Source organism: Podarcis filfolensis, assembly GCF_964270895.1.
Source record: "Podarcis filfolensis genome assembly, chromosome: 8".
Taxonomy (NCBI): Eukaryota; Metazoa; Chordata; class Lepidosauria; order Squamata; family Lacertidae; genus Podarcis; species Podarcis filfolensis.
In genome coordinates, this window is record NC_139611.1 from 1,262,666 (window position 1) to 1,274,744 (window position 12,079).

Consider the following 12,079-nt stretch of genomic DNA (forward strand, 5'->3'; position numbering starts at 1 on the left):
GGTCCGCTTCTTCCAGGCGTGCCTGGAGTTGTTCAGCAACCACTCGCTCAATCACCTTGCCCAAGAATGGAAGATTTGAGACTGGGCGATAGTTGGCCATCGTGGCCGCATCTAAATATGGTTTTTTAAGAAGCGATTTAATAACCGCCTCTTTTAGCAGGTCTGGGGAGGCTCCCTCACGGAGGGAAGCATTCACCACCCCACGAAGCCCATCGCCCAGCCCTTCCCGGCTAGCTTTTATAAGCCAGGATGGGCAAGGATCAAGGAGACAGGTGGTTGGCTTCAATCCTCCAAGCAGCCTGTCCACATCCTCGGAGGTAACAGATTGGAATTGATCCCACGCAACTTGACTAGAATGGTATTTATTACCATTCAAACAATAATTGCTCCTTGTTAAATTCACCCCAGTGGAAGGGAGGCCAGCTGAAGTCTCTGCTGGAGGGACCCAAATGTCTTGGGGCCAACCCCAGCTTCCCCCAAAAGGACAACTCCCGCCTTGCTGCTTCCCTGCCCTGCCCAACATGTCTTACGTGTGGTCCAGTTTGGGGACAAACTCCACAATTTCTCTCTCATCCTCCTGATACTGGAAGTCCCGCTTCTGTGGCTTTGTAGCGGGCAACTCATCGCCTGAAAAAGAGAGAGGGCTGAAAAGAAAAGGGGGGAAGAAAGCCCCACCAGCAGCACGGGGGAGGGGCACTTGGCTCAGGGCCAAATCGAGCAGCACAGCAGCGCTTGTAGCCAACTGGGCAATGGAGGGATGTTGGCCCTCCTGCCGCTTGAGATCCAGGCTGGGGAAGAGGCCGAGGGAATCACTGGGGGTGAGCGGGCTGTTGGTTTCCATTTGGGCAGGACCCCACTTTGCCCCATGGATGTTTAAGGGCTGCAGTGACATGAGAGGAGATGGTTCACAGGGGCAACGCCAGGGTTAGGGCTATTCCACACTGACCATTCGCCCCACACTTTTTTCACTCAGCTCCACCCTTTAAAACTCCATGTCGGAGTGCTCCCCCCCCCCGCCGCCCCATTGCTTTCCCCAGAATAAACAGCAATTTGAGTTTTCTGTGGCTTCCCATATGCTCTGATTCAGCAGTAAAAAGCAGGAAAGCGCCACGGCAAAAACCCCACAAAAACTCAGACACAAACCAGGAAGGCGTGGGCGTGTGCCTCAAAACGTGCCACAAAAGCAAGTCTGCATGAGCACTTAGAGGCCCAGGTGGTGAGAGATGCTGACTTGGGGAGATTTGTCTACAATTCCATCCTGGGAAGGGCATGGGATCTGGCCACACAGAACAGCCAACTCCGGCATCACCCCATGGCAATGTATCAAATGGGGCAGAGGGGGGAGGCACAAAGGGGGCTCCCCAGGCCTCTGTCCCAGACACTCGGGAGCCTCCCCAGGCTTCTTCTCCTCCTCCCTGGCTCTGCTCACAGCCTCGTGGGGTCTCGCTTGGCTGGAATGTGGCCTTGCTGGGATGGAGGCGGGGGGGGGGGTAGGAGGAGCAAGGAGTCGGCTGCACAGAGAGGGGGGGGTTGCACTATGGCTTGGCCCCCTTTGGCCCCTGCCCATTCCAGCATGAGCTGTGCTCTTCCCATGCTGCTTGCACACCTTCTCTCTCTCTCCTGCTCTGTTGCTAAGGGCAGTTTTCAAAGAAACTGAAGGCTTCTTACTACCCACAAGACAAGACAATTAAAAGGCGGATAATAATCCCCATGAAAACCTCATGGACTGGCAGCCAAGCCAGGATCCCAGCACAGCTATAAAAACTGGGGTGGTGGTATGCAGCTGAGTCCTACTCAGTGTAGACCCCTTGAGATGAATGAGCCTAAGCTAGGCATGCTGGGGAACTTCAATGGGTCTACTCTGGCAGAATTAACTTTGGATACAACTCCAAACTCAAGGAGAAGTTGGAATGGAGAAGGGCTGCCAGATCCCCCAGGAAGTCTCCAGATGTGCCTGGGGGAGGGGCGTGACTCTCCAGGGAGGAGAGAAGGCCTTTTCTTTTTATTTGTTTTTTTTTAATTAAGAAGATTGGGGGGGGGGGAGATGGCAGATGTAGTTGACTGCTGGCACTCCTCTCAGTGGAGATAATTATGCAGCGATTCAAGGTGCCGAGATAAGGGAGTTCAAGGATAAGCCTCAAATGCTCAGAAGAAAAAATCATTACACCAGAGACAGAAGTTTTCAGGGTGTCTCAAGTGAGGACTCACAGGCCCCTGCATCGCATAATAGCCCTTAGATTAGATTCTTTTAACTATTTCTGAAACCTGGAAATAACTATAAATCTGATTTTCTATCTGCCAATTAATCAGCACCCACATGACAAATGGGCTGCTGGGGAATGAAAAAGCATTATTTAACAGGCTAAAAAATTAACCAAAAAGCTTATCTTAATCACTGGCAACTAAGAAAGAACACAACTGATAATATGGCTCTGAATCTGTTTAAAATCTTCACTTTATACTGCCCCTAAGTCTCCATCTTGTACATGCTGTGTTGGCTGCAAAAACAAAACTGAACCTTGGTGGAATCGACGCACATATAAAAACCGCTTTGAAAATGCTTTTTTAAAAAGCGTTCTTAAAAATACATTGCATTTTTCATGTGGCTCACCATCGCCCTCTAGTGTCACATTGTATACTGCATGTAAAACATATTTAAATCATATTATTTGCAGCTGTATAGCTGAGTCCCTTATCTTTGTGAGAAAGGAAGGAGCATTTAAAGAAGCAGACACAAGTTCCTGGAGGCAAAGGCAATGCTGAATGCCTCCTCCCTCACTGGTGTCCTCTGCCAAGGGCTGGAGGAACAACAAACAGAACCAAGAGCTGAGATGCGCAGAACGTTAAAGGAGACGGGATCAAAGATACACCAGATGAACGAGCGCACAGGGCCTTTGGGGAAAGATGTGGGCCCAGATCTGCCTGACCATGAGATGACATCCATACAGCTGTCTGGAGGACTGAAGCAGACAAAGTGGGGGTGAAGGGAATTGTGAACAGAGGCCTTAAGAGGCAACCGGAGATGGCAGCAGCGATGGAGCCGAGAGAGAAAAGGCTTTGGGTACAAATTAAAGGGAACACAGAAGAAAAAACCTCTAAGCTCTTGGGAAAAGAATGGGGAAAGTGGAGGATCAGAAGGATTTTCCTTTTCCTTTTCAACTAAGACGAAGCATGGTCAACAGGAAATAGGACTGGAACATAAGGAATTGGGTAGAAATTAATGAAGACACAAGTCAATAAGGAAGGACATTGTTAAGATTAGTCGGAAGGACTATTTTGACATGTAATGATAATAATAGCTGGAGAGCTCCTGTTGGACCTTTTGGATGGAAAAAGGTGGATTTCAGATGCCTGGGATTGAAGATTGAGAAAACAATGCCAAGCAGATTGGGAAATAGCTGGAAATTAATAGAGATAGATGTTATCCTGGAGTGCATATTTTGAATAATTGTCATAATTGGCAGACAGAAAAGCGGAAGCCCTTCTTATTTTCTTTCTTAAAACTTCTCTTATCTTCTTTTTATATGAGCTCTCATTCTTCTTGTTGTTGTTCTTGTATTTTGGTTAATTCCATCTACATTTATGCTTTGTTTTTGTAGTTTTCTGTCTTAGGCTAATGAAGATAAATGCAGGAAGGCGATGGCTGGAAGATGGAGAGCCATGTGTGAGGGCAGAGCAGAGAGGATCTCCCAGAGTGGGAGGCTGGGGGAGAGGAGGGGGAAGCTCCCAGGTGAGAACTCATTCTTCTGTGTGGAGAATAAAGGTCAAGGCACAATGGTCATAAAGAGCCTTTTATTCTCTTTCTCTTCTTCTCTTCTTCTTTATTTTCTTCCTTTTCTTATTCTTGCTTCTTTCTTAATTTTCTTCTCTAGATTAGTCTGGCTTCTATTGTATTTTATGTGGAAAAAATAGATTATAAAAAAGAAGACTTTGCGTGCAGCTTGCAAGCTTCAGCCCAGCAGGAGCCAGCTGCAAAAATTTATAGACTTTTGGGGCCTTAGCCCTCTTTGCTCTCCCAATTAACCTCCATCTCCAGGACTCAGTGGTGGGAGGGAGCACAAAGGAAGACAAAGAACTGGGCTGGGCTGAAGGGGAGGCGAGGGTGATGAGTCCGCATGCATACCTGGCTCATTCGTTAGACTTTGTGGGTTTTGTGTGAATGACATACTCTCAGCGACTGTGTTTAATGCTTAACGTGCCATGCCTAGTGACATCTGCGGGGCCCACTTCCTCAGGGCTCCTGAAATCTCAGGAACTGGGATGCTCCTAGACCAGAAGCAAAAGTGGGGTGAGTGTCCACACCATGAGGAGCGATCACTCTTTCAGACCAACTTAGACCACCATGGCCTGGATGCCTGTGAATGGCCTGGCCAGGTTGGGCTCCAAGCTCAGCTGGCCTGGAGGACTAAGCCAGGGGCCTGATAAAAGGTTTGGGGCCGGATGACATGTGACCTTCACAGCATAGTTCTAACAGTGCTGGGCTGTTTCAGATTTCACCCCAGGACATTAAAGGAAAAGAGGGTGCTTTAACCCTTGGTCATGATCCTGACCCAACCAGCCCTTGTACCCGAAATGGAAGCAAATGGGATCCTTTCGGTGAGTGCAAATTGCAGGCACAGGACAATTAATGGGCACGGAGAGGACAAGGGTTGTATCAACTACTGATTCTACTCAGAGTAAAACTGTGCTGGGTCCTAATCTGAATCAGCCCTTCTGCCCTGGCAGTTTTGGGAGGGGGTGGGGGTGCCCTGCATTTGTGGCCACATGTAGTTTGGTCCACAGTGCAGGGGTGGGGTGGAGGAAGGAGGAGCTGCTGAGAGCTGGTCAGTTACTGGGAAGGATGGGTCGTTGTCACCAACTTCAAGGAAAGCAGGGAGGTGCGGGGGGGGGGAATGGCTCAGATCCTTGTGCTGTCTTCCCTCCCACTTAAGCGACTCCTCCGATCCTTGAAGGAGATGGGAAGTGAGGTGGAAATGCAAATGTGGAAAGAGGGGGAGAAGGGGGTTCAGGAGTGATGGTCAGCAGCAAGGGGAGTCCGGGAGCAAAAGGAGATGGTTCCCTTCTATGGGAGACAGGCAAAAGCCCAGGTTTCTTCCTGGGATAGCTCTCTAAGCCCTGGCACAGATGCCCTGGCGTGCCTCCCACCTGTGGACCAGTGTGCAGCAGAGCTCAGCAGCCATATGGGTGAGGGCTCTCTCATGCAGCCCCCTTCCCCACGCCACCCTCTCCCCACCATCCTCACAGCCACAGACACAATGAGTGGGCAGGTGGGTGAGCTGGCCCCCTGGGAAGCCAAGGGCGGCATGGGATGGAGGCATGTGAGGCCTGGTGGGTCCGCGTGGGGTGGAATGGGGCAGATGGGTTGGGCGGGTGAGCCAAGCCCACAACAGCAACACACAGTCCGTACCCAGGAGAGTTATGTGAGCCGTGCCTGGAAAGCAAGAAAAAAAGAAGAGCAGGTTTGAACTGTGCGCTCCAGGTTGGTGGGCGCAAACGCACAAGTACATGGTGGTGGGCCTGGCACCCTCTGTGCCTCAGCTCAAAACCAAACACCTGCCAGGCCGCCTGTCCCAAGGTGGGCTGATGTTTGGCATCATTCTGAGAGAGGCGGGAGGCAGATATCTTGGGGAAAGAAGGCCCCGTCCCTGATGGCAGCCCGGCATGAGATCCATGCCTGCTATTCAGCTGTGAGCCCTGCATTGCAGGGGGCTGGACTAGATGATCGCTAGGGTCACTTTCCAGCTCTACAAATCTATGAACACCGAGTGCCCCTATGCAGCTTCACCTCTGGCTTCTAAGATTCAGCAGGCACTTCCTCAAGCAATTTCAAGCACATCTTATGTATTTATTTGATTCACAACATAAAATCTAGGCCTTCATATGGGCCAGAAACTTGTTTCAAAACAATAATCTAAGCCGAAGATTCTCAGGATTCTCACTGCCCTATTCTGTGCTTTTGATCTGCTCCCCTGGGATTGAGGCAAACGCAGAGACCCGCTGGTGGCACATCCTTTTGCAGGGACTTGAACTGCTCTAAGCTGTGCAGAAACCAAGCCTTGCTGGCCATGTTCTCCAAGCTACTGTAAGCTGAATTCAAAAAGGAAGTGGAGGCACCCTCACAAACTTATTTCCAAATAATTTGTGAAGGCTTGAAAAATAGAGGCTACTTATGCTTATGCTGGGAGGGCAGGTAGGGAAATGGATCTGGGCAGGCAGGAGGAGTGGCAGATAAAATCAAGCAGGGAGAGACAGGTTGCGGAATGTTCCATTTCAGTTCAGTCCTCTTTTCTACCAAAAAATACCCAATGCAGCCATTAAACAGGAAAAGCTGGCACCTAGTTCAAGGAGGGCAGGATTCAGGCTGTGCACACAACTTCCCAAAGATTTCCGGGAACTGTCCTTTGAGGGGTGCTGGGAACTATAGCTCTGTGAGGGGAAAACTGCAGTTCCCAGGTTTCTTGGGGTGGGTGGAGAATGCGCTTTGGTGTGTGCACAGCCTCTGTCACCCTCGTGCCCGTATCTCCCTCCCAGAGCAGCCCCAAGCACAGGGGAAGCCGGAAACGCACCTTCGTCCTCGGACACATCCAGGATCTCGTCCACCGTCTCTGGTAAACTCATGTGGTGCTTGTCACTGAATGACTGCAAGAGGCAACAGGTCAGGCGGGAGCACAGCTTCAGGGTCACCACAGCACTGCTCCCCCTCCCCACCCCACCCTCCAACCCCAGGTCAGGCTTGACTGGGGGACTCACCAAGAAGCTGGACTCATCAGTGACAATTTTCAGCACATCGGTCACAGAAATGTAGCCCAGACGCTTGGCAATGGCCAGAGGTGTGGCCCCATTCTGCAGAGAGAAGCGGGCAGGTGGGAGAAAACCACTCAGCCAACAGCATACAAGCCTCAGGTCAGGCCTGTGTGTAAATATCTACATTTTTTTGCACCAAAAAGCTGAATTTAGCAATTTGCAGAAAGTATGCAAACTTGCATTCAAGTTGCATAATGGGGAAGGGCCAGGAGCTTTTCTGGGCAATGAAACCCACACTTCAGCCACTGAAAATCTCAGTGCAGAGGGAACTGTAGCTCTGAAATGGGGATTAGGGAGCTCCTAAGAACTCTCTTCACCCTCAGCGAACTACAGCTCCCAGAATTCTTTGCAAGAGTGGAAGCCATGATTTTAAAAAGTTGTATCAATATATTTTTAATGTATGCTACAAATGTGACCAAGGATTCTTCCTGCCTCTAATAAATTATTATTATTATTATTATTATTATTATTATTATTATTATTATTATTATTATGTATCCCATCTATCTGACATATTTTGCCCCAGCCACTCTGGGTGGCTTCCAACACATATAAAGGCATAATCAAACATCAGTCATTAAAAACTTCCCTTTACAGGACTGCCTTCAGATGTCTTCTAAGAGTCAGATTGTTGTTTATTTCCTTGAAGGGGGTTGTTCCACAGGGCGGGTGCCACTACCAATAAGGCCCTCTGTCTAGTTCCCTGTAGCTTCACTTCTCTCAGTGAGGGAACCGCCAGAAGGCCCTCACAGACAGACCCTGGTGTCCGGGTTGAACGATGGGGGTGGAGACGCTCCTTCAGGTATACTGGGCTGAGGCTGTTTAGGTCTTAAAGGGTCAGCACCAACACTTTGAATTGTGCTCAGAAACATACTGGGAGCCAGTGAAGATCCTTTGGGACCAGTGTTCTATGGTCTCCGCAGCCTCTGGCGAGACAGTACACAGGGAGGCAGGGTCTCATCCGGCGTACCAGATGGAGCTGGTAGACAGCCTCTTTGTCAGGGAGAAGGCTAAACTTAACTGTTCTACCTTACACTATATAAGGTGTACCTTATACTAGCTTTCTGCATGCATGGATTGTTTATGTGTGAGCATTCAAAATTATGCCCGCCCACCCCCACCCCCGTTGAAGTATTGCAGTCCAGGATTTGACTGCCTCTTTCTGTAGCGATAGCAGCAACACTGGGAGAAGCACCAGGTGACCCCAGCATGGCCACACCAGCACCATCCAGTTAAAGCACCATGAAGCCACCTCAACAGCCGTGGTTCCCCCAAAGAATCCTGGGAACTATAGTTTGTGAAGGGTGCTGAGAGAGGCCCCTGTTCCCCTCACAGAACTTCAGTTCCCAGAGTAGTTTAACCCCCCCCCCTCAATCCCCCTTTGCAGGGGACTCAGAAAAGTGTAACTCAGTGAAAGAAACAGGGGTTTCCTAATAACTGCCAGCGCCCTTAACAAACTACAGCTCTCAGAATTCCTTGGGGGGAGGGAACCATAGAAGGGTTCGCAAGGGTTCGCAAGGGTCGTCCAATCCAGCCCCCTGCAATGCAGGAATCTCTGCTCCAGGGGAAGCCAAGGACTCGGCAATGGATGATGTGGATGTGGCATGAGCCTCCACCCGAGGACCCTGCAGCAGCCCCAATGCCCAGGCCCTCAGGAGCCCACACTCACCGAGCTGACTTCGTTGGGCGAGGCACCATGCTTGAGCAGGAGGGTCACGATGTCGGTGTGCCCTTGCTGGGCCGCTTGGTGCAGAGGAGTGTATCCCAGCTGGGAGAGAAAGAGAAAGAAAACGAGTCCACCCAGGAACAGCTTGCGATGGCACTTAGCTTTATAAAGCATACCCCAAGCATGTTCTCTCTCTCAAAGAATTCTGGGCACTGAGTTGGCTGAGGGCTGCTGGGAACTAGCTCTGTGAGGGCCCAGAATTCGTTGGGGAAAGAAAGTGCTTTAAAGGCATAGTGTAAGCACACCTTTACGAGGACCAGTGATGGCAGGAACCTAGGAAACTGGTTTGGCAAGGCTCAGTATTGTTTGCCCTGACTGGCAGAGGTTCCCCGGGGAGCCAGGAAGGAGCCCCCCCCCAGCCGTCCCTGGAGATGCCGGGGGGGGGGATTGAACTTGCTGGGAGCTTCGGGGGGGGGGGCAGAGTGAGCTGCAGTCCCTTCTTCCCCGCAAAGGGCAGCAAGCTTTGGAGTTCTCCAGAACTCTTCATCAGGGAAGGTGTTGCACAAAGCAAGAAGTGAAGGGGGGTGTTTCAAGGAAAACAAATAAGGAAAGGGGGGGCAAAAATTAGACAGGATATTGCACCCATGAAGTCAGCTTGTAGCTGCAGGTTGAAAATGGAGATTGATGACTGAATCCTAACTGTGGATTTTCATCGTAGGGACCAATGTGGCCAACTTTGCTTTTTACTTAACCGATGTGAGTGATGGTTTCATTTTGTGTTGGTTTCAGGCCAGGAGTGTCAAACTCAAATGAACCAGGATGGGGACAAATTCCTCATCCCAAGGTAGTCAATATAATCAAGAGGCAGGAGCACTTTCTTCACCCCAAAGGATAAAGGGTTTGGGGTGCCACAATTTAGAAAACAGGCAAGCAAGCAGGGGGAAGGGAGGCAGACATGCTTCTCTCCTAACACCCAGGACACCAAGGAAACATGACTGGCAGCAGGTGAAAGAAAAGTGCTCCACACGACAACAGAGAGTTAGTTTTTTTGAATTTGCTGCCACCAATTTGTGGTGATGGTCACTGGCTTAGAAGGCTTTCAAAGAAGGACTGGATGAATTTCTAGAGGAGAAGAAGAAGATCAGCTGAACCCTAACAAATAGATGGAACCTTCAATGCACACAGGCTGGCATACTGCCTATTTGGAGTTTCCTCAATTTCTCCTTTTCTGCCGTCTTATGTTCAGTTATCCAAATATCCAAATCACCTTGCAATTATTATTTTTCAAGTCAATAAGGCTCATTAACATTTTAGTGGGAAACTTCCCTAATATACATGGTCTTTTGTATATAATTTTACCTAACAGACACATTTCTGCTAAGCAATCTTCCCTAAGAGAATGCATTTCTTTAAAGTGTTTTCACTATTATACGCATTTTTGTCCACAGAATGTGGCCAGAGAGTGTGTTGCATAATTTGGAGAAGTGCAAATTTTGAAGGGTGGGTGTGTTTTGGTACATAAATGGATTCCTAAAGTGCTAATTAGGTAGTTCCAACTTTAAGTGTGACCTGAAACAAATTCCTCCCCTGCCCTCTTTCTGAATCATAGAATCATAGAGTTGGAAGGGACCACAAGGGCCATCGAGTCCAACCCCCTGCCAAGCAGGAAACACCATCAGAGCACTCCTGACATATGGTTGTCAAGCCTCTGCTTAAAGACCTCCAAAGAAGGAGACTCCACCACACTCCTTGGCAGCAAATTCCACTGTCGAACAGCTCTTACTGTCAGGAAGTTCTTCCTAATGTTTAGGTGGAATCTTCTTTCTTGTAGTTTGGATCCATTGCTCCATGTCCGCTTCTCTGGAGCAGCAAAAAACAACCTTTCTCCCTCCTCTATATGACATCCTTTTATATATTTGAACATGGCTATCATATCACCCCTTTACCTCCTCTTCTCCAGGCTAAACATGCCCAGCTCCCTTAGCCGTTCCTCATAAGGCATCGTTTCCAGGCCTTTGACCATTTTGGTTGCCCTCCTCTGGACACGTTCCACTTTGTCAGTGTCCTTCTTGAACTGTGGTGCCCAGAACTGGACACAGTACTCCAGGTGAGGTCTGACCAGAGCAGAATACAGTGGCACTATTACTTCCCTTGATCTAGATGCTAAACTCCTATTGATGCAGCCCAGAATTGCATTGGCTTTTTTAGCTGCCGCGTCACACTGTTGGCTCATGTCAAGTTTGTGGTCAACCAAGACTCCTAGATCCTTTTCACATGTACTGCTCTCAAGCCAGGTGTCACCCATCTTGTATTTGTGCCTCTCATTTTTTTTTGCTCGAGTGCAATACTTTACATTTCTCCCTGTTAAAATTCATCTTGTTTGTTTTGGCCCAGTTCTCTAATCTGTCAAGGTCGTTTTGAAGTGTGATCCTGTCCTCTGGGGTGTTAGCCACCCCTCCCAGTTTGGTGTCATCTGCAAATTTGATCAGGATGCCCTTGAGTCCATCATCCAAGTCGTTGATAAAGATGTTGAATAAGACCGGGCCCAAGACAGAACCCTGTGGCACCCCACTAGTCACTCTTCTCCAGGATGAAGAGGAACCACTGATGAGCACCCTTTGGGTTCAGTCAGCCAGCCAGTTACAAATCCACTGAGTGGTAGCATAGTCAAGACCGCATTTTACCAGCTTCTTACAAGAATATCATGGGGCACCTTGTCAAATGCCTTGCTGAAATCAAGGTAGGCTACATCCACTGCGTTCCCTTCATCTACCAGGCTTGTAATTCTGTCAAAAAACGAGATCAGGTTCGTCTGACATGACTTATTTTTCAGAAATCCATGCTGACTATTGGTGATCACAGCATTCCTTTCTAGGTGCTCACAGACTGTTTGCTTAATGATCTGCTCCAGAATCTTCCCTGGTATTGATGTCAGACTGACTGGGCCCTCTCTGATTTGGGTCCTCTCTTTTCCCCTTTTTGAAAATAGGGACAACATTTGCCCTCCTCCAGTCTGCCGGGACTTCGCCTGTTCTCCAGGAATTCTCAGAGATGACTGCCAGTGGTTCTGAGATCACATCTGCCAGTTCTTTTAATACTCTTGGATGCAGTTCATCTGGCCCTGGAGACTTGAATACATCTAGACTAGCCAAGAATTCTTGCACTATCTCCTTAGTTATTCTGGGCTGTGTTTCCTCTGCTGAATCATTTGCTCCAAATTCTTCAGGTCGGGCATTGTTTTCTTTATCGGAGAAGACTGAGGCAAAGAAGGCATTGAGGAGTTCAGCCCTTTCTGTGTCCCCTGTTTGCATTTCACCATCTTCTGCTCTGAGTGACCCCACTGTTTCTTTGTTCTTCCTTTTGCTACGAACATACCCATAAAAGCCTTTTTTGTTGCTTTTAACCTCTCTAGCAAGCCTGAGTTCATTCTGTGCTTTAGCTTTTCTGACTTTGTGTCTACACGTGCTGGCTATTTGTTTGAATTCCTCTTTGGTGGTTTCCCCCCTTTTCCATTTTTTGTACACATCCTTTTTTAATCTTAACTCAGTTAAAAGTTCTTTAGATAGCCACCCTGGCTTCTTTAGGCACCTTCCATGTTTCCGTCTCATT

The 12,079-nt window shown here is 48.8% G+C and overlaps 1 protein-coding gene and 1 long non-coding RNA gene across 26 annotated transcripts in view; both read right to left on the reverse strand.

Annotated features, from left to right (window-relative positions):
- The window catches only part of ANK1 (ankyrin 1), a 178,441-nt gene that overhangs the window by 50,523 nt on the left and 115,839 nt on the right, over positions 1-12,079 (reverse strand). For 15 of the 25 annotated variants that reach the window (XR_014551793.1, XR_014551794.1, XM_083629244.1 and 12 more), the window contains exons 20-24: positions 8,474-8,572; positions 6,751-6,843; positions 6,567-6,639; positions 5,408-5,431; positions 531-627 (exon numbers count right to left, since the gene is read on the reverse strand). Coding sequence is in view for 22 of the 25 variants with exons in the window: in XM_083629244.1 (XP_083485370.1) it covers positions 531-627; positions 5,408-5,431; positions 6,567-6,639; positions 6,751-6,843; positions 8,474-8,572 (386 nt within the window). In the remaining 3 variants the exon portion in view is untranslated. The remainder of the gene's footprint in view (positions 1-530; positions 628-5,407; positions 5,432-6,566; positions 6,640-6,750; positions 6,844-8,473; positions 8,573-12,079) is intronic. The other 10 variants (XR_014551795.1, XM_083629227.1, XM_083629246.1 and 7 more) reach the window with 1 other exon arrangement.
- Positions 3,779-5,401, reverse strand: LOC310769944. Its single transcript, XR_014551876.1, has 2 exons — positions 4,124-5,401; positions 3,779-3,885 (listed from the first exon to the last, which is right to left on the reverse strand). It is a non-coding gene; the product is annotated as an uncharacterized lncRNA (long non-coding RNA).